Source organism: Cyphomyrmex costatus, unplaced genomic scaffold, assembly GCF_001594065.2.
Source record: "Cyphomyrmex costatus isolate MS0001 unplaced genomic scaffold, Ccosl1.0 scaffold30, whole genome shotgun sequence".
NCBI lineage: Eukaryota > Metazoa > Arthropoda > Insecta > Hymenoptera > Formicidae > Cyphomyrmex > Cyphomyrmex costatus.
This window is the reverse complement of record NW_017277125.1, coordinates 271,513-294,710: the sequence shown is the minus strand read 5'-3', so window position 1 is coordinate 294,710 and position 23,198 is coordinate 271,513. Positions and strand designations below refer to the sequence as shown.

The window sequence follows — 23,198 nt, the reverse complement described above, 5'->3', positions numbered from 1 at the left end:
ATATATATAAACGTAAGTACTTTTTGAGTCATATGACGAAAGTCAGTTTAATCAGTTTTTTTTCCTGTTGCTGATGTTTTAGGATATAATGGAGCTATGTAATGGCAATTGCGGTCTCATATGCGACGTCTCGGACGAGGAAGATGATTCTAGTCCTACAAATTCGCCGGTGCCACCGCGGAGAATCGTTCCAAGTCCGCCTTTACCACCTAGGAGACCCTCGCCGTCGCCTACACCGAACAATCACCTTAGAAACGGACGTCATCTGACTGTACCGAAGGAAAATGCTCCGCCGCCACCGTCAACGGTTACAGTAATATTAAATTATACCGACAATACTCAGCAAAATAATAAAGGTATACAGGACAATTTTTAATGTTTAATCTGTATTACCTAAACTAAAAGTAACGGATCGTAATAAAAATATCATATCTATAGATACTAAACTTAAACAAAAGAGGGGGGCTACATATGTGGTGTATAAGAATTCACTCATACTTATTATTAGCACTTTGATCCAGCTTTGACCGTTATAGGCGTTTAATTCCTTCATTGTTTGTAGACAATTTACGGTCGATACAAAAATAAATTAGTTAGTTAAACAAAAGAGTGTAGATGAAGGATACATTTATCTGAAGTAATACTGTTATGGCAGTATTACTTCAGATAAATGTAGTTATTAATCAACATTAATATTAACTTAGATTTAAAAAAAAAAAGTAATAATATAAGTTCAACGGGACAGTATGTACGATTTTTAATCCGAGAATAATCATCTCTCGAGTATTTTTATACTTCAACGACAAAAAAATGTGAATTTTTATAAAATATTTTACATGATTATATTTTGTTTAACATATTTTTTCTTTTTTAATAATTATTTTTTATGAACCTGTGTAAATGTACGACTTCATTGAGAAAACCTGTAATAAGAAAGCATTATACTAAATATAATAAAAATCTTTAGAAATACTTTTATAATAAACTATTTAATTATTTCACTAATTACTATTTAAGCTATTTAACTGCTAAAAAAATTAACATTTTCATTAATGTAACGCTTTTTTATTACGATAGTTATTAAAATATACTAGGTATCCCATAAAGACTCGAATAATGCTTAAGGGGAGATTTCTATGATTATTTGGAAACGAAAATTCGAGTCCGAAAATGTCGACATTATAATAATTTTTGAATTCTAATTATTTAAAATTAACGATTATATTATACCATCTAAAATTTGCGCGTTCGAATATAGTACGACGCAAAGGGCTAAAAGTAAAAGCTAATTATTATCTCTTGTAAATATCGATATAAAGATTATGCATGCAAAGATACAATTACTGATATTTGTAATTATTGATATTTATTATGTTAAAAAAATATTTTTCCTCGATATTTTGATATTAAGATTTTCGTTTCAAGATAATTTTAAGAATCTCTCCTTAAATGTTGTTCCGATCTTTACGAGACACCCTGTATATATTCTGTTTATCGAAATATTTAGTATTAAAATTATAATACATATAATAGTTATTAAAAAATTGTGTGTGTGTGTGTGTGTGTGTGTGTGTGTGTATTCTTAATATTTGTTTAGTTTCTACTTTACACATATTAGACATGAGAAAATTTTGATAAAATCCACATACATAATGTTCTCAATACTAATAAATAAGAAAATAATAATATTAATATATTGTTTATATACTAATTTTAATTTAAAAAAATATCCCAGGTGAGAGATGTCATTTAGATATTTAAGAAATCACTATTTTCGGATTAAGAATTGTAGAGAAAGCGTCACTTTATTGCAATATAGATACAAATTGCACGAAGGTATGATTTTCGGAAGGCAAGATAAAAATGTTCAGTGTTTGCAGTTAACACGGAGGCGAGATATGACATGCTGCACCGCGCATCTTCGCCATCGTCGATGCCGCCGATACCGCCAGTGCCACCAACAACGGTGGTAAAGGTTCATCCACGACGATCCCACGGGAATCACGTGGTAGGCACACCGCAGCGGCAATCGCAGCCACCGCCGACATTGCCAGAAAAGCCATGTCGCGCTACTGCAACCAGCTCGACAACGAGTCAAACCGGGGGTCCAAGTAATAACGTGCCTCCCGTACCGCCGCCCTTGTCAGCACCTCGACCACCGAAGGCTAGCAAGGAAGGTGGCATCCGTCAAGATCATCATTATGAGAATACGATTGTGATCTGCGGCACGAGTCAACACGTTGTAAAGAACATCAATCTGGAGGCGAACAAGGCGCGTCTCACGGCACTTATGAGAGCGAGAGATGATCCGGGTGGCGGTGGCGCTGGTGGACCGGTAATCAAGCCGGAATCGACGGCGTACGAGAATGTCAATGTTGAGCATATCACAAGATTGACGGCGCTCGGTTTCGCGCAGGATGCCGTGATCAGAGCACTCGGCATCACCAGGAACGATCTTGAGATGGCATGTGACATATTGCACGAGTTTGCCACGAAATCCTCCTGACCAGGTACAAATAAACGATATCAGTCTCGCAACAAGGGTCTCGGCGAATACGAAGCGTTATGAACGACATACATTCAATCTCAGAAAGGTACTTTCCTTTCCAGAGTATTGCTGAATAGCAATAAATCACTTGGAATCCGAGTAAATTCACTTATACACGGTGTCGTCCCTCGCGCTTCGTGTATCGCGCATCTAAAATATCAGATTGTTATAACATAATCGAAAATGATTACAATTTGAGAAAATATATATGATTAATCTGATCGCAGGGCCGAATACTGAAGTCTCATGACCAGTCTTACCTGCTAGACGGTACTTTTGACAGGGAACACGCGCAAACTTCTGTAAGTCCCATCTCTGATGCGGATACACCGCGTGTTTTTACTGAGTATCTCCTCACATTAGTGCGGTATCGACAGTGTTCCATTTTGCGTCTTAAATTGAATGGAAAAGACACGTTTGTGAGCGGACAGTGAGCGTCGAAAAACTCACCGGGAAAACCAATGGAAAAACTTGAATGGATGCATTTTCGAAAACACCATTTTATGGATTTTTCTTCGTCACGTGCTGACTTTTGGATAAGCCTTTAACCAGAAGTTTCAAACGTTCTCGTTTCCTTGCGCGTATATAGAAGACTGTATTGTACGCGTGATTTCACCATACGAGCGACAAGATGTAAATAAAGGCGACGACCGACCAAAGACAACTTACGTTTGCCCAAGTATTTTTTCATGAACCACATACGTAGCACGAGCGGAATAGCGCGTATCCTATACTCTCCTTATAGTAATATCTCTCCTAAGCGTAGTTACTACTTCGTTCCTCGATATACTTAAGATAAAAATTAATTATTGCGCGCAAAAAGATTTTACTTGCACGTACATATGTATATGTCTGGAAACGCTTCTCCTCGAAAGTCTTCGGTCGCTCGTTTTCCACATTTATAATTTATACACACACACACACACACACACACACATATATGTATGTATGTATATATCTCTTATATAAAATATCTTACGACACAACGAACGCGCGATCCGAAATGTCGCGTTGTTCCGGGATCGAAAACGCGCTTAGAAATTATGACATTATTCAATCCAAGGCAATACAATGTTTCACCTGTTTCACCGACGTAACGAGCGCACGCACGCACGCACGCACGCACACATACACATCCGCGCGCGCGCATGTAGATACGTCCGTTTAAAATATAATAATTCTAGAGCATCGGTTCGCTAGATCATTTCATTGCATAAATGTATAACGATAGTACTAATCGAAAGTACGTTAGACAAAAAAATGCCTGGCATCTAATTTTGTAATCCCTAATCTACCGTTCCATCGTCAAATTAAAGTAGTTATATACACATATATGTATGTATATCGCTATTTAATATATATTATGTATTAAAAAGTAAAATGTCCTCCACACATGTTAATGCCGTGTGATTTACACGCACTACCTCGGAGAGGATAAAAGCAACAAAATAACGATTTAGGTATATAAAATTGTTAATCCACATTCGTGATTTTTTATTCTAATTGAGAGAACTACGCCTTGTCACGCCATAAATTACTAGTGTAGACGCGTTAGTCTCTTAGAGAGTTAGAGAGTAATGCGCGCAAGATTAATTGGATCTCCTAGATCCAAATCTACGCGGAGCTTTTTGTTTTTTCACTCGTAACATACGCTTACACAAATTACGCGTATGTGTGATACACCTCGCTGCGCTGAGTATCGGTGTAGAGGAAAGGAAGAAAAAAGGTCGATATCGAATTCGAAACCGAAAAGCAACGTATTGATTATCAACAGCTCTCAACGATCTCAAGACCACTCGCGCGCACGATTCAATCAGAGAGTAACGGATAAGAGCGTATATGTTATGGATTACAATGGAAAATACTCGAAAACGAAAATAATTATAATAGACGATGATAACTTGGAATTAAAGTTGTACGTGTGTGATCGCATACGTCGAATCGAGAATAGTGCCGTAACACAAGATACAGCAAGCGTATCGTTTTACATTAATTTACGCCTTGCGGTAGATGCTCAAGCATAATCGTTTTATGCCCTGTGATAGGGCAAATCTTAACAGTGAGATAAGAGCGATAGTGGAGTTCTTGCTGCGTGGCTTTGCCAGTTTACAAACGCGATCATTCGTTGTGCCGACGACAAGGAGGCTTTGCAGATCAATTCTAAAACGGCCGCGACGATGTAACCGTTCTGCGTTTGTTTCGCGCGACAGTTGCACGACGAAAAGTTATAATTACTACCTCGCGATTATACCAAAGGTATACTATATGATCGACCGAAAAATGTTATCGGATGTGTCGCTTGTTAAACGCGTTTAACGGTCTTTTTGACGCGATTCGCACGCACGCACGCATACACACACACACACACGCACACGACGAACTATCGTGTAGTATAATTATTGTATATTTAGATATGATATTCATGCTCTCGTTGAATTTCTTCCTTATTGTGGAGATGCGTTTTGCGGAGCGTCGCGCTGTTACAAAAAGCGGGCACAATTCATCCTGCAAACTCGAGTAACGACCGTAGCATTTTCGAGAGAATCGCCAGTACCGAAAATTATCGTGCGATATGAGAACCGATGCACCCGAGATACTTTTAATTCGCTTTCTATTGTGCACCTACCTAATCGTATCAGTCGCAGTATCGCTTCACACCTGAGAGGAATTTTTAGCCTTCATACTTCGGATCGATGTCCGCCGCACGGGTGCATCCGGTGAAATTAGGTGTCCTATTTTTCTACATTGTATATTCTGGTCGTCCTGTACTGTATAATGTATTGAACGCGCGCACGTGGAAAGCGCTCGAGGTATACCTATATCTCGTACCGGTACTTGGAAAAAACGGGACAAGGGTTCCAATACTTTTGCGCTTCTCACCGCGCGCTTACATTTGACATGAATTTGACGCGGAGAAACATCAATTGATATGACACGCAATCGAAGATAATAATACAAACGAGCGTAGATTGACTCTCTTTCTTCGTTTTAATTATTCGCTGTAAAAAATTGTTTTACATCTCGAAATAAAATAACATGTCGTTTATAACACGCGCGTTTTATTCACGAAATTGTATTATTTTACAAGGAAACTATTAGATACATTCTATTTAATATACAACATGTTTTATAAGAATTAAAAACTTTGGTATAACACAAAATTCATTATAAACGCATTGAAGTTTATCACCGCAGATAATCATTTTGACTGCGGTTACTCTGTTGATAAATATTTTTCTCAGAATCTGACACATAATTTCTCAGAATTTTTTAAATATCAGAATTTACATATATGAAAAATGTTAAGATGTAATCTTTCTCAGTATTATCACATAATATCATCACAGAGCCATCGTATTTATAAAATCTCGAAAATTGTAAGATAAAAATACATTTTTACTACATCCCGAGAAACGATTCCGGAATTACAACGATGATAACTCTACTCGCATTTCATTATATCTTTTTATTTCTTCATCAGTAACTGAAGGTACCAAGTTACAAATAGCATTGGAAAAATGGCGCAATTCTACAATAACGTTGTCTTTAATTACACCTTCCTCTTCGACGGAATAATCCTTATTAAGTCTCTCAGTTTCCTGATGCTTTGCAAGTACCTCGCGTACGGCATTGAGCCATGCATTGGAAGAGACCGAGTACAAATCTGCCCCAGTGACATTGTCGGGCAATCGTTCCGCGATACGTTCCAACTCCCGTCCATTTTCTTGAAACATGAATTTACGTGTCTGTGCTTTCAACATACTGAGCTTGGATGCGTGATCGGAGTGGATACCGACGTAGAGCATTTTGTCAAATCTTCCCGGTCGGAGTAGCGCGGGATCTATGAGATCGGGCCTGTTCGTGGCTCCTATGATAAATATGCTGCCGGACTCCTCGAGACCGTCCATCTCGGCCAGTAATTGAGAGACCACGCGATCCATTACACCACCGCTGTCCCCGCTTCTACCTCGGTTGGGTGTCAACGAGTCCAGTTCGTCGAAAAAGACGATGCAAGGGGTCGCGGAGCGCGCACGCTTGAAAACTATAGAACAATGAGAAAATTATGTGTTTATTTGCAACTTGACTGTAGAAGCAAATAATTCTTTGTTACATATTTTTTATCACAGTTTTCTTATGTTTCTTCTAAACAACATACTTTGCCTTACGTTCTTCTCGCTTTGACCGACGTACATATTTAGCACTTCCGGACCTTTAATTGACAAAAAGTGCATCTGATATTCCGTCGCCACTGCTTTAGCGAGAAGAGTCTTTCCAGTGCCAGGTGGGCCATATAATAGTAATCCAGATTGTCCGAATCCGAAAGCATTCAATAGAGGCAATTGAATTCTGCGAATAATCTCGTGTTTCAAGTCAGTTAACCCGCCTATGTCCTCCCAATGGACTTCCGGCACGCGTGGAGCACCTTTACTATCGGAGTACACGGACTGCATATATTCTAAAAAAAATAATACTTTTCTATTACATACTATTCGTAAGAACTCGCACGAGAAACGAAATACTACACTTCGAACTTCAGCAAGACCAGATCTCGATCTGTTACATGAAAAAATTTAAATAAAATAAAATAAAAATATAAGAAAAAAAAGAGCTTAAAATTCGAATAAATTCTTTTAATCTTACTAGTAATATCGATTGTAGAACAAGTATTGTACCGTAAGCTCGAGCGAAATCTTCTTGTTCCAAAGTAAGCGTGCATTTCTGATTTGCGTGCAACGTTGATTTGCATCGAAATTTGGTTGCGTGTAATGACAACGCTAACAGATCCGTGAATTTAAAATCCGAGCAAAGACAAGCTACTTTTGATAGGTCCGCAATAGTCTTTAGATTTCTGTTAAACAGCAACCAAGATATCAGTTCCGCTCGTTTGCTCTGATTTAAATGTTTCATGTGAATCGTCTCGATAAAGACCCGTTGTAATTCTGCAGGCATGTCAGTCTCATCCGACGCAGCTACGATAATGAGAGGAAATTTGTGGCGTCTGTTGTATAACGCGGCGATCTCTGTCGAGAAGAAGGATATGACCCTTTCGTCTTTTTGACCCTCGGCAGTTTTACCGAATACCTGCATAAAAGTAAACGCTTAACTCAGAAGATCGAAAGGAAAAACACAAGACATTGCATAATTTGATATAATGTTACTCTTTCACGCACTTGAATATTATTTAAATATAGCATACATGGCACGCATTTTTGTGCATTTTGTAGCGTTATGCGAAGCTTAGCTTCGGTCTGTGCCGACGTCAAAGTCTGCACTTCTACAAAGTCAACACAGAGGAAGTTCAATCCCATTTTTTTAGACGTTGCTCGAACTAATTCGTGTTTACCACAACCCCGTGGCCCTTTCACAAGAAATACCGGTTTTATGTTCAATCGAACATTTGCAAGATCTATACAAAACGGCAAAAAATGAGAAGGTAAATAGTAATGATCATTAGCGAACTGATTATTGTAATCTTGGTAAATAAAGAAATATAAAAAATTGTGTACCCTTTTTTAAAAATGGTGTAATGCAAGATTCTAAATATTCCATAGGTTCCATTAGAGCTGACGGATATTTGTGATTTGGTATCACTCTGTTTTGCTGTAAAAATGAATCGGGAAGTGAGCAAACACATTCCAGAGAAATATAATCATGGACTTGTGCTTCCTGAATAAGCGCTGACTCTCCACGTACAACGTAACAACTGTTAACGTTATTGCTGTACCCGTTACGATTTACTTTCAGAGCTTGAACTATAAAATACATCATGGAGATTCCAGCAAAACCAAACGAGTAAAATCGATCTTGGGCATGTTCCTTTGCGTCGATCTTAAACATGTCATTCACGTGCAAAAATCGGGGTTGCAAAAAGTAATTTTGTAACATGATATCCAGCGTTTCGGTCGCGCAATCGTACGGATTGGCAACTAAAGATATTCTCGCCTCGGATGCAAACTCAATCACATCGTCTTCCAATGGTACTGAAAATATAAGTTTATATAATATAATTGCATTAACTTTTGAGCACCTGACAATTTTGCACGTTAATCAATCATCCATAAGTTTGAGAATCGTGAAAAAAGTATAATTCAATAAAAACGCGAATTATCTCGAATTATTTCGTGTAAAATGTAGATATATACTTTTATTACTTTGCAAACTGTTGCTTTAATATTAATTGCATTTGTAGAACAAATGTTAACTTTTATGTTACAATATTACTTTTATTGAGTTTGGTAACACCAAAGGTATTTTAAAAGATGTAAACAGTTTAAGATTCAAATTAAGAATCTTGGTAACCTGGCAAATACTTACGTATAAAACACGTATTATCCAATTGCTCGCAGTGAAAAGCGTTTCGCAGATTGTGCTTTGTCATTTCAGAGATTAGGATAGTGTTCTTGTCGATATCCGACACCGATATAATCATTAATTTATATTTTGTCATTGACATCATTGAGCAAACATTGAACCAGGAACTTGATAATTTTTCCTCCACATTTACTATTGCACAAGAATGACAATCGACGTATTCGTTCCATATTATTTCCAGATCATCCAGCATGCGTTTTAAAACTGCATCTGGCAATGTGACCCATTCGAAATTTTGTTTGAACAATCTTTGAAATCTGCGATATAGATATTCAAGGAAAACGTAGCTCAGTACATAATGCGGATTTTTTCGCATCGAGGTATTTGTTATCCTCCTTATGATTCTCTTATAATACAACAATGCAGATAGTATCCTCTGTTGATGCGTTTTATACATGATTTGTACACAGAAAGTTTTTCTCTAAACTGCCTATAATATCGTTTCATGAATCCTTCGATAAATGTCGGACCTGAGACCTAAAAAATAGAATTTAAAATATTTAAATCACAGCAGTGACTATCACAATTGTTTAAATGAAAAACGATTGCTATATTCTGTGATAATCATGCTGATTATATAAAAATGTACAATATCGTCCATTTATTACTATACAACACACACAGCTCAAAAAGCAAAGGATGAGTTCAATGTTCTAAATCATAAAAAGGTAAAGGTGCAATGGATCCTCTCAAAAATCGATTAAATTATACTCATTCGACGCGTTTTTCTATAAGACGAAAGAATCTGACAGAAATAAGCATCGCTCTGCCCCGCGAACCGAGATATTAAGCGTTAAAGTTGCCGACTATTGAGGTTAGGAAATCTGTCACAGCTTAGGACTGCGCACAATGGAGGAACAGATATTAAAATATTAACCTATCAGAATCGTGTATACCGGTGTAACTGGTATCTGATAGGTTAATATTTTAATATCTGTTCCTCCATTGTGCGCAGCTTACAATTGTCATGTCTTCTATTTACATGCATTTCGATCTTATATGCGCATGCGTCTCGTTACTTTTCGGTCAAACAGGAACGAAATTTAAAATGTCGTATGACATTTAAAATGGATTCGAAATATTGCAAGCGGCCGTACTGTCTAGGTTGTAACTTCTTTTGTTGTTTGACCCGAATTAACTCTTTTCCAAGCATCAGAAACGAAAACTGCGACCGCCAGTGCCAAAATAGTGTATAAATAACCTGATAGCTTTCCTATTGGTTGGCATTAAGGCGCGCGTTAAATGTAAAATTCCAACATGACGAAATTTTTACGACTAACTTTAAAATTACGATTACGGAATTTCACTTGCATTGCTCCATCTGATTGTACGAAAATTACGGTTGCGGTTAACGCTTTTTTACGCGTGCAAAGGCCTCTAGCATGAAAAGTCAGTTTGAAAAGTTGGCGAAAATAAACTGAACAAAGATAAAGCCCAAGCCAATGGGAGGGAATAACGATAGCGAAACACAATTATCAGAAATCGGATGCACCGAAATACACAGCTTTTGATAGGTTGAAATTGTGTCTTGGGAACAGTATTAGCATTGGTGGTACCGTAATGTTTCAACCGCTTATTGGTTAGGTGATTTTATGTTATGCTTAATATATGGTAGGCTATGCATTTTGTGTATTATTATAGCTCTCCATATTTCTGTCATGAGGATGAATGTAAAAGAATAATTTTCTATATGCATATAATTATGTGGCTACAGGGTCCTATAATAGGATTTCTATGCAAGTTTATGAAAAGGCATCTTTATAAGTCAGTGCGGTATCCTTTAAGCGACGACGTGTCGCGAATGGTCGCGAATGGTCGCGAAACCAATGCAATCTCAATCTATATCTAGTCGGGGGAGGGTGAAGTCGGGACAGTCGGGTTTATCGGAAAGTCGAAAGGGCTGCGAGGCAATCCGAGGCTTGCCGAAGTGCCTTCGTGACGTCATGCTGAAGTAGAAGAGACGGTCATAGAGGAAGGGAGTTCTATTACTTCTGTTTCCTTTCTGGTATCTCTCGGTGTTGTTGTGAACGATTGTCTGCGCGTCTCGTCAGCCTCGCGTATCGCCGAAATGTCGTACGCGTACCTGTTCAAGTATATCATTATCGGGGACACAGGTAAATAACGTAATGTGCGTGCGAGGTACCACTGTAAAAATACGGGACCTTTGCTCCTCCCATGTTATCTTCTATACGTCATCCGTGACAGGGCCCTTTGTTTTCGTTTATGTGATGCGTGACGATATTGCTGATTCGCAAACACAAGAATAAATTTTTTTTCCGGAGATGGATGCACCGACAAAAGAAATTCCGTTAACATGCATTTATTTCCTTTAAATATATTCGTTGCTTGTCTGCATATAGTTGTTGCGATGGATTTTAAGTAAATCTTATCTCGTGTCATATCTACTTGATTTATTGTTACATGCTGTTTTTATAACTATCGAGTAAGACTCTGTGCGACTTGACAAACTTTTCTATCAATTTCCATGTTAACATCTATAAATAGCTTGCATGTTATATATTGTATGTGTTTTATAGTAGTATTATACCTGATGCTAAATGCTTCTCTTGCATATATTGTGTATTATATCTATTATCATTTGTATGAGTATTGTTTCAATTTGATTTCTATAGTTAAATTAATAAATTATTATAAATGCATGTTACTATGTTAAACATATATAAAGTCTATATAAAGTTCAAAAATATATAGCACAATATATTGCAAATATATAATATTATACAAGAATGTGTAAGTGTCAAAATAAAATAACATGTATGTAGGAAAATTTTGTATTTAATTAAATATATAATGAGACTTTATTATAACTTAATAATTAATAATTATTATAATATACGAATACAATGAAAAAAATGTTTATATAGGAGTTGGAAAGTCTTGTCTTCTTCTTCAGTTTACGGATAAGAGATTTCAGCCAGTCCATGACTTAACAATAGGAGTTGAGTTTGGTGCTCGTATGATTACCATTGATAGCAAGCAAATTAAACTACAGATCTGGGACACTGTAATTATTTAATTAATTCGTATTACATTCTTATATTAAAGTGTCAAGCTTCATATTACTGATATTTGCTATTAATACAAACTACATGATTCTCTTATTAATTACTTGTGTTAATAATAGATATTTATTTTACTAATTTGCTATTTCACATAAAGACACTTATATAGTTTTAAATTTATATTCTATTTTATATAAATTCGTATCTCTGAAGAGACTTTTAATCATTCTATGAAAAATTATATTTTCTTTATTTTCAGTTTTGCTAAGATAAAATTCTGATAATTCTATACTTTTTGACTTTCATTAATTATCATTATCTATGCTTTTTCTTTTAATTTTTCATAATTAGAAGGAATTTTTTATTACTAATTGTTTTCTTAATTTACACTTTTAGGCAGGTCAAGAGGCATTTCGTTCTATAACAAGGTCATATTACCGTGGAGCAGCCGGAGCTCTATTGGTATATGACATTACACGTAGGGAAACTTTTAATCATCTTACAACATGGCTGGAGGATGCAAGGCAACATTCAAATTCCAATATGGTTATCATGTTAATTGGCAACAAAAGTGATCTAGATAGTCGAAGAGAAGTAAGAAGAGAAGAAGGTGAGGCTTTTGCACGAGAGCATGGTCTTGTCTTTATGGAGACCAGTGCTAAGACTGCAGCCAATGTAGAAGAAGCATTCATCAATACTGCAAAAGAAATTTACGAGAAAATACAGGAAGGTGTCTTTGACATTAATAATGAGGTATAACATTAATTCTTTTAATCTATATATGTACGTAAAATATGAATGAAGAATAAAATCGCGCGTCCTTAAATTTTATACTTTTATCATTATTTTTATCTGATATATTATTATAAATAAATTTATTACTGTTTAATAATATTAAAAAAAATATTTTATATTAATTATATAATTAATATATAGATATAATAATAAAATATGTAGATGTCCGTCTATTTATTTCATATTGTTGTGAACAAATATAAGAAGTAACAGATAAATATGTAATGATAACATATAATTACACATTTATTTTTTATTGTTTTTTACTTTATGTATATGTATTTATATTATTTTCTGGATACATTTGTGATATAAGAGAACGTATTACAAATATATGCTTTGAAAAACTGGTTAAATTTTAACAACAATATAACAATTGTGAATTGCATCCAGGCAAATGGTATTAAGATTGGACCACAACATTCGCCAACAAGTCCTGGAGGTTTAGCAGGAACTGGTGGACAAGGTAGTGCGCAGGGTGGTGGGTGCTGCTAGGGGCTGGGGCTTATCTGTCCACCGCTTCATCCTTCTCCGATTTGAATTGACCTTACTTCTGCTCTTCATTTTAATCTGAACACCCTTACTTTGTACAACTTAATTTCGCGCATGTTGCGTCATGAGGTAACAAGTGACAATTGATGTATTTATTAGCTAAAATAATCTTATACACGTAATAAATATAGGATTATTGTAAGACGAAAATGTTATACATCATTAAAATCATGAAACATTAATAAAGTCTTTATTTACAAATTCTCGTAAAATATATGAATGAAGTTATATCATTTTTTAAAATACATTTCTGATAGATTTAATTCAAAAGTAACATATTTTCCAGCTTAATATTTTATATACATGTAATTATTATTATTATTATACAGGATGATAATATCAAACTAACCTTTTGTCCTTAAAGGGACATATTCTTGGCCGTATTCTGAAATGATTTTTCCTTTGGCAAAAATTTGTCCTAAGCTTAGTTTTTAAATTATAAAGAGAGATAGTTTATCACAAGTCAAGTACAGAAGATAGACAGAGATAGCGATGCATGCAAGGCCTTACGTGTTCGCGCCCGCAGTGAACAACAATCAACGATAGTACACATGCCAATATATTCGAATTCTGTCACACACACACACACACACACACACATCTACGCTCTTTAAATATATTTAATAGTTTTAACTTTAATCTGATATCTGCGCAAAATGTTACATTTGTTATAGAAATTCATTGCAATAAATTTCTGTTTTGGACAATAACCCGACATTTATCTGTCTTTTTCCAGGAGTTGGAGATTGAAATTATCGAATCTCTATAATGTGTTTAATAGTTCATAATCTTTAACTCGTAATTGATCTTGATTTTTATTTCATGTTATTATAATAACTGGTTCAATGTCAAGAAGCACAGTCGCGTTTCTTATAAGAAAAGTGTTACATCTGTTTCTTAAATGCGATTAGTAAATACTTATGTCGACTTTGCGCTATTATTTTGTTTGATTTGTACTAACAAAAAATTGTTTAGTTTTTATTAGGATCGTACAAAGCAAATGCTTCGATACCATTTTCAAATTAAAGTTAGTAATAATTAACGTAGATAAATGAGTAAGTGAATGAGGATAAGAATGAGAGAGAGAGAGTAGTAATAAAGAGAGAGAGAGAGAGAGAGAGAGAGAGAGAGAGAGAGAGAGAGAGAGAGAGAATTCGAATGCATTATTTTAGGCATGTGTATTATCATAGAACTGTTAGACAGCAGTCTAACACTGTGAGCGCATAAGACTTCGCATCAGTGAGCGCGCTCTTACTTGCTTTCTATACTTGATTTGTGATATGCTGTTTCTCTTTATAATTTAAAAACTAAGCTTAGGACGAACTTTAGCTAAAAGAAAAATCGTCTCAGAATATAACCAAGATGTCCTTTTAAGAACAAAAGATTATTTTGAATCACCCTCTATATATGATACTTTAAACACACATACACGTGCGCGCGCGGGTGTGTATGTATAACTATGTATTTTTATTTTTGCACATACGTAATAGTTTTACTTTCTATGCATAATGAAATATTATTTTAAACCAATTCTTGTGAGGTTTTATTTATTTTTATTGTAGAAACTGTTACATTTATTTAAGTATGCTTATAGTATAAATCAACTTTAATTATATCATCAAATTTAGCTAAAGTCTTACCTCCCACTTTATACAGTACGTGAAATAATTGTATTAAGTAATGTATTAATTTATCGGAAGTGATAAAGCGGGAGAGGATCGACACTTCGATTTTATATTTGTTTAATATGTATTATATACTGTAATGTACGTAATGTGCACTAATGATCAAAATTCTATTCTAATGTGGCTCATGGACGCTGATGTGTCAATTAAATTGATTTGATGTGATTTACATTTAATTATCTAAAACAATTTTATGTGTGTGTGTGTGTGTGTGTGTGCGTGCGTGCGTGTGTGCGTGCGTGCGTGCGTGTGTGTGTGATGTATAAGATAATAATTATATAAAACATATATTAATGTCATCAAAAAAGGCCTATATGTAACCAAATTTATATTCTAAAATTACCAAAAGATATTTATGATTGCATGTATTGGCTATTGGTATCATTATTTATGGCCTTTTTGTAAGATGAAAATATCATTACTGCTATAAGCAAATTAAAAAATTACATTTTTACAATTTATATTATAGCAATCTGTACGTAGTATTTAATACATAGCACATTAAATATTTATGTTGTGAACTATAGATAAAGATATCAATACAAATATATATGGCAATGATAATTTTACTTTTACTTTCTCAAGATCCGAAAACTACTCCGTTTTAATAAATATTCCTGTTTTTATTTCACAAGAATAAATATATTTCAGAATCTGAACAGATACATGAGACACATAAGATATTTAAATACATGATGAATTAAGAATAAGTTTTAATAGTGCACATTATTATAAATTATTTATTGAAAGATTCGTAAAGCTGGCAAGGAAAACAAAATTATACGTTAATATTTCTTGATGAAATTGTAATGGAATGCATTTATAAGCATATTATATATTTAATTAGTACAAAATTGGCTTCTCTGAGCATTATTATAATCAAATGTTATTAATATATCTTACGAACTTATACCTAATTGTTGTACTAAAGAATATGTCAGCATTGTATATCTCTTTTGCGCATGTATACCGTAATGATGAAATAATTACATTGACTTCAAGAAATTATATTCACTATATTTGATTTATAATATAATCTAACTATTATTCTACGCAGTCAAAACTAATGACAATTTATGATGTATTTTGTATGTATGCTTTGGATATATCTTTTTGGTTGGAAAATATATATGTGCACATTACTTATTGTCTGATCCTATAATACATCATGTAATGCAATTTGAGTTGCATCTTTTTCAGGAGTCTGTGAGATAATATAGATAAAGCTATCAATCAGCATAATTACGCTTATAAAAGATATAAAACTAAAAGTTATAATTGAACTCAAAGAGAGAGAGTCAAATGTAAATAATTTATTTTATTTAACTGTATATGATTTAATTTAACATTGTTATACTCGGCAATTGTATTTATAAAGACATTTTGTAGCATAATTTTTTTACGTAACGATATAAATTTACAACTTGCAAGTAAAAGTACTTATACTAAACATCTTAATTTTAGTACAGCCATACTAATTATTCACAGCTTGATCAATGTTTTTCGTTATTTCGATAGTAAAATAAAATTAGATTAATTAAACAGATATGGTAATTATTACTTTGTTATATTACAAGAAATTAATCAGAATTCTTAATCATGGAAATAAACTAATTGTATAAGTTAAAAACAATAATGACCTACTCTATTGAAAATTATCATATAAAAATATAAATAAAAAAACTGCCAAAGAGGCAATAAATAAATTAGGATGTTATATAATATCAATTGAATTTAACGTTGTTTAATATCAGAGAGAAGACTGCGAGAGCCATATATGTAATTACATATATGGCCATGCCCGGGATTTAGCTACTTGCTTACTTTATTTTGAAGCGCCTCTATGTCCACAAAACGTGGACATTGAACTATGTAGCCAACGTCCACGATCGTGTTGGTAATGTCCACGATTTTTTGGTTCGAATCTTCCTAATGATTTAATATTTATGATAAATATTTATTTAATCAACCATGATAAATCAGTCCATGATAAATATTTATTTAATCAACAGTTGAGTGAGCGCTCGCTATTATTGGTGTATTCTTTTAGATCATCCAATCAGAATTTTAGATCTGGAAGAATACACCAATAATAGCGAGCGCTCACTCAACTGTTGAATGCGCCCAATGTAGTCAAGTCCAAATAAACATCTATTATAGCAAAATAAGAGGACATCTCTTTACATGGAGCAGAAACTGCGAGGAAAAGCGGCACGGACTAGTTGACGTTACTATGCACTTTTTAATGAAATTAATAGATTTAAATGCTATTATTAAACAGATTCGTTGAAAAAATAAGATTATTGATAAAATGTGCATAGAAATAAGTTAATACATTTAAGAAAATGCATACAAATGTGAACTTGTCACTATACCGTGCCGCCTTTCCGCGCTCCATGTAACAGTGTAGGCAAGAAGATTAGAGTCTTCTTTCCTTGAGTGTAGGAAAGAAGAAATAAGCAGAACGATAACGACATGGTCGGCATCGGCTCGAGCATAACTAGAAATTAGTACAGGTATATACTGTGTATACTGCCAAGTAAAGAGAAAATAATTTCGGAGTTCGGAGTTTATGGTAGGAAAAAAAACGATTTTCGCATTAATTAAAGACTGTTTTCGTCATGGAGACTGGCAGATATGATGTTGATGGCCATGATAACATTATTAAATCGATTAAATCTAATAATTACCATGCGCTTTATTGGCCACTTGAAAGAAATTTGCGCCGCATACATGGAGTTTTAGCTTTATGCTTCTACATATACGCATCGTGCAAGAAACGAAATGCACTCTAGATATACTCTATAGTAGGACAAACGAATATAATCGCATATAAATTTTCTTTATAGTATGTCTTTAAGATCTTTATTAAACAAAATCAGATGCAAAAGTTCAAAAAATATGAATATTTGAGAGAGAGATACATAGATAACTAAAAATAATGTCATTTGCGAATTGTTATGATGATTTTACCACCGATAAAGGAATTGGAATTTTCAATTTTTTGGTATCATTTTGTCAAAGATTCCTCTCTATTGACTGAATCTAAACAGAAAAAAAAACATCAAGATAAGAACAATGGCGGTCAAAAACAAAAAAATCTTGAAAAGTATATAAATGTTATTTGCTAGCTGTTAAAGCGGAATTAAAAAAATTATTTTTTTATGTATACGAAAGTAAGTTTAGTTTACGGAAAGATTTATTAACTTTATTTCAAAAAGAATATAATCGATATCTTCAACCGTTCTTGAGTTATTATAATAAAATCAACAAATAATGCTGTTTTGAGAATAATGCAATTAAAGTTTGTGGAAAGAAAACTTTTGTTAAAGAATTTATAGATCTTTTGATTTATAAATAACTTAATTTCTAACTATATACTAATAGCAAAAAATACGGTGTATTAAATTTTATTAACTGTTCTTCTTTTTAAAGAATTTGTCTAATTCCACCATATATGAGTTATAACTTTAAAAAGAGGAACGGTTAACAGAACCTTTCATACGAAAGATTATAATAATGGATATGGCCTCACTTCATTTATTATTACGCTTCCTATGCACAAACCGAGGTCACGGTATAGGTATGTAAGTACAGTAGTTTCACTCTCCAAAATTTATGGGTGCGCGAATCGCACAACTTTCATCATGGCGTCGATGTCACGTATGGATACTGTGTCACTGTGGTGTCGATGTGTGCAGTGAAAACAAAGGCCCGCACAACCAACAACATGGCTGACTGTAGGACACATAGATCAAAGGTACACCGACACGGAGTGAAACTACTGTACTTATACTGTGCCGAGGTCATTCTCTCGTTGAACAGACTACATACATTTACATATGTGTTTATATATTAAACACTTACTTATAATATATTGATGCAGTCTCAATTTACCAATAGCCATAACCTGGTCCGTAATGGTGGTAATTATGATAATGGGGGTAGCCATGGTAATGGTAGTTATAATTGGGATATCCTCCGTATCCGCCATATCCACCATATCCGCCATATCCACCATATCCGCCATATCCACCATATCCACCATATCCGCCATATCCACCATATCCGCCATATCCACCATATCCACCAGCAAGACTAAAACAAATCAACATTTAATCATTGACATTTTTGTTCTAATACTCAAATAGCAGAGCAGCATCTGCAAAGCGCGTTAAAAAACGCTTATATATATATATATATATATATATACACACACACTTTTTTTAGTGCTTTTTTTAATGCTTTAGGATGGCGTCCCATGATACGAAAATTACACCGGAACGGAACAGTGAGACCAATAATGACCTCAAAAATCTTGTTATTAAATTATTACGTATAGTTCTTAAAACTTTTCTTCAAAAACATTTTTGGCACAAAATAATATCATATGTTCTCTTGGTATGACTGCGCAGAGAGATTAACTTGGTGAAAAAACATACGGTTTACTTTTATATATCTTGATTTGCATATAAAGTTAACGTAAAATTTGTCTTCCTTTATTTTAGATATTTCATCTTTTTAAGCAGTTTTCTTAGACATAGTTGACTCACTATTTAGCTTTATACAATCCAGCGCCAAGAGCTCCGGCACCGAGAACTCCAGCACCTAAAGCTCCGGCACCCAAGGCTCCAGCACCGAGAAGAGCACCACCCAAGAGAGCCTTCCCTAGAAGTATTGGCGCTCTTTTGTTACGTGACTGCACCTCGGTTATTTCGCCTGATACTGTTTCCAGTTTTAACGGTGCGACTTCCGATGATGCAGCAGGCGTAGGTGCGACTAAGGTTTGTTGTAGATTCCGACCGACAGTTTGAAAATCCGTTTGAGCGTAGATTACAGCTAACATAGTAGTTAGCATCACAATGTACCTTATTGCCATCTGAAAGAATATAGAAAAAGGTAAATATATAAGATGAAATAAATTAGGGAGCGATTTAACTCTATAAGATTATTTTTTCAGAAGAGGAATTACAGTATATCGAATACAATATACATGAATATAATACGAATTAATTTATATTTCTAACATCAAGAATCATTGAATACTATTCAGCGAACTACTAAAAGATACTATACATATATACCATAGAGATAATTATTCAATATTTTCAACTATTCAATATAATTATTTTTTCTTTGTTTGTTGTGAAATATTGAATAGAAAAAGTTGAATATCTTAATATCAAATAAATACATTAAATTACTTAACATCAATATAGTTTAAATATTATTGAAATATATATCTTTCAAGCAAAATAATAATACGTATATGAAAATAGTTTATACTAAACGCATTGGATAATCCAAGTCGGTCATATTGCTATCTTTTACACTGTTTGCGCTCGAAATCAATTATATTAAAGAATTACTGTTTATATGCGTATGAATTAATGAGTCAATTCTAAGCATAACTTGTTCTCGTAAAACTTGTAAGAATAACTTATATGATTATTATTCTAATTTTATGCATTTATATATCGTAAGAGTAAGACAAATGATTATTCGTAAATATTTACGATTTATAGATTTATACTTGTATACGCACACACACACGCACACATACATATACAATATACTGTACTAGATTATTTTATATTCTTCAATTCTAATATGTTATATTTATATATTCATTTTGATGTAATAAATTTTGTAGCTCTGAAATTCAACTTATTTTTAAATTATTTTACTTCTTTTAATGGTCTAGCTCTAGATCTTAGAAGATTGTATATGTATATAATTCTATTTGAATTTATATACTACATATATTGTCCCTTCAACTGCGCGCCGAACAATTTTTTGCTTGGTTTTGAAATGCAAACTCTACTAAACTACAGCAATAATATCACGAGTTTAATTAGCTTGCAATATTTAACAACTTTGTATACTCTTTACGTATCTTAGATTGATCTTAATAAATGTTGAACGTCATATTAAAATCTGTAAATAATTTATTTAAAAATGTTAAAATATTTGTATAATATTTTAAAAATGAATAAATATTTGTCATAAATATTCCGTCGTGCTGTGTTTGAGTCATTTATTAAATATAAAGATATTTTTATTTAGTGCAAAAACATTAATTTGATTTAATAATAATTTTTTTACTAAGTAAATATTTATTTATTGTAATTAAATGTTTAGTTGGCAATATTCAAATATTTATATTTAAATTTAGAGTATTTTTTTCTCAGTGTAGAGTTGAACTGATCAATTAGCCTATATCGTCTAGCGATATAAATAATTAAATGTTATTCTAAAAAAATATATTATTAAAACTCAGGAAAAAGTGACAAAAATTGTAACGACTCGTTAGTTTCTGAATAAGGGTTAGAATAACAGATTATTTTTTAATTATTAAAAACGGATAACGATAATGTGTTACATACTTAAAAAAAAAAAATAATATATAGATAAATTATTTTTCATATAATTCCTTCAATTTTATATGTTTACATTTGTTCTCCTTTAAAATGTCTTTACTATTATTCACGTTTGTAAGTTGCAGAAATAAATAACGTGTTGCTAATGCGAATATTCAAATTATTATATCGTCGAAATCATTAGTTGTACAAAAAGTACAATTGATATATTTTAAAGATCTTAAATTGTTCTATGAAAATGGATTATTTTTTATTATAATTTACCATTTTCAAATAAATAAACCGTTTTCCATTTGTTAACAATTTTTATTAATATTTTTCATCATCAATTTAAACTATATTTTAACTATACAGTCCATTCCAGTTCCATTCTGAAATTTGTATGGTTATTTCATAATTAAAATGGAAATATATATATATATATATATATATATATAGACAAATATGACGATATTTTTATAATATTTTTAAAATAGTGAGTTGGTAATGATAAGTGTTAATAAAAATTATTAACAAATGCAAAATGATTTATTTATTCGAAAATGATAAATGAAAAATAACTAATAAAAGAGTCTCGCATCAATATTAACAAAGAAATATCTTTAAAACTAACACATATGTTAATAAGTATATACAAAACGCTAAAACATTTTTAAATTTAAAAGTTATAATACAAAAAGTAAGAAAAGTAAGAAAAAGATCGACGCTGTGAAAATTTTCACAGTTTTGTATACTTATTAATATGTGTTAATTTTGAAGATATTTCTTTGTTAATACTGATGCGAGACTCTTATTATTAGCCTTTATACTTTCTTAATATATTTTATATATCGAGAGTTCTTTAATTTTTAATTATATTTGAAAAATAACTTATTCATAGAACGATTCAAGATCTTTAAAATCAATTTGTTACATTTTTTTCTACGATTAGTGTTTCGACGATATAATAATTTAAATGTTTGCATGAGCGATGTTTCTTGTAAATTTCTGCAACTTACAACCATGAATAACTTCATAAAAAAAAATCTCAAATTTTTTTGCAAAACACACGCGCGTGTGTGAAAAGATATACGATAGATGCCCGGTTTGACATGGTATGCCTCATAAACGAATTTGAACACGTAGGACTCCTTTTCAATCTGACAAAAAAAGTCTTTTGTCTCTTAAAAAGTTGAGTATATTTGATTTATGTTTCTCCTCGCTTTAAATACAGGTATATGTAACGTACCTTGCTGAAATTACGTTTTCGGACGAGGACCTGACTCTTCTTGCAACTGGTAGATCCAAAGACTTTTATACGACGAGATTGGACTTTGTCGCCCCTCTACCATAAGAAACTTCTACTAAATATTTCACTTTCTTACTTTTATTATGTATCCATATTTTTCATTTGAATACACCTTTCTCAAGGTCTCACATGTCGGAGCCAAATCGATCGAGGACTCGTTTCCCTACACGCTGACATTGAACCCAGTCTAGTGACTCGACAAGAATTTCGAGTGTAAAGTTGTGCTATCGAACAGATTTTTAACTTCCTTATATCCATTTAGACGTTGCCCAATAATTTCCATCAATGTTATGCATCTTGGTTTGCTTTATTTAATTGTTTATATTGTGTATCTTTTTTTATTTTTGAGTTACACATTAGAGAGTGGATAAGTCATTCATAAATGAATGACATTTGTATTATCGATCAAAATGCAAATCTTCCTTGAACAGAGATGATTCTCTACATATAAGAAGTTACACACGTATATATCTTTTAAGAACAAACATCTTTCAGACAGCACAAAATATTTATAATAAATATTTATTATTATTTATTTTTTGAAATGTTATATAA

The 23,198-nt window shown here is 33.0% G+C and overlaps 3 protein-coding genes across 3 annotated transcripts in view; 2 read left to right on the top strand and 1 right to left on the bottom strand.

Annotated features, from left to right (window-relative positions):
* Cbl (E3 ubiquitin-protein ligase CBL) overlaps positions 1-5,566 on the top strand; it is a 33,719-nt gene extending 28,153 nt beyond the window's left edge. The window contains exons 6-8 of the mRNA XM_018541898.1: positions 83-356; positions 1,881-2,510; positions 2,776-5,566. Of these exons, the coding sequence (XP_018397400.1) occupies positions 83-356; positions 1,881-2,506 (900 nt within the window). The 3' untranslated portion in view covers positions 2,507-2,510; positions 2,776-5,566. The remainder of the gene's footprint in view (positions 1-82; positions 357-1,880; positions 2,511-2,775) is intronic.
* A 406-nt stretch (positions 5,567-5,972) lies between these two features.
* Positions 5,973-9,481, bottom strand: Pex6 (peroxisomal biogenesis factor 6). The gene is made up of 6 exons (XM_018541773.1): positions 8,864-9,481; positions 8,056-8,529; positions 7,720-7,955; positions 7,222-7,630; positions 6,705-7,004; positions 5,973-6,590 (listed from the first exon to the last, which is right to left on the bottom strand). Exons 1-6 carry the CDS (start codon positions 9,315-9,317, stop codon positions 5,974-5,976), a joined length of 2,490 nt encoding a protein of 829 aa, XP_018397275.1. The 5' UTR covers positions 9,318-9,481; the 3' UTR covers position 5,973.
* Positions 9,482-10,866: 1,385 nt separating this feature from the next.
* On the top strand, positions 10,867-13,461 carry Rab2 (RAS oncogene family member Rab2). Its single transcript, XM_018541717.1, has 4 exons — positions 10,867-11,034; positions 11,806-11,945; positions 12,340-12,696; positions 13,132-13,461. Exons 1-4 carry the CDS (start codon positions 10,989-10,991, stop codon positions 13,231-13,233), a joined length of 645 nt encoding a protein of 214 aa, XP_018397219.1. The 5' UTR covers positions 10,867-10,988; the 3' UTR covers positions 13,234-13,461.
* The last annotated feature ends 9,737 nt before the right edge of the window (positions 13,462-23,198 follow it).

Coding starts and splice junctions, on each gene's coding strand:
- Pex6 (XM_018541773.1), bottom strand. CDS start 9,317: ATGTATAAAACGCATCAACAGAGGATACTATCTGCATTGTTGTATTAT. Junction 8,530..8,863: donor GGATAATACGTGTTTTATAC/GTAAGTATTTGC, acceptor TTATATTTTCAG/TACCATTGGAAGACGATGTG. Junction 7,631..7,719: donor TATATTTAAATAATATTCAA/GTGCGTGAAAGA, acceptor ACTTTTATGCAG/GTATTCGGTAAAACTGCCGA.
- Rab2 (XM_018541717.1), top strand. CDS start 10,989: ATGTCGTACGCGTACCTGTTCAAGTATATCATTATCGGGGACACAG. Junction 11,035..11,805: donor TATCATTATCGGGGACACAG/GTAAATAACGTA, acceptor ATGTTTATATAG/GAGTTGGAAAGTCTTGTCTT. Junction 11,946..12,339: donor AACTACAGATCTGGGACACT/GTAATTATTTAA, acceptor TTACACTTTTAG/GCAGGTCAAGAGGCATTTCG.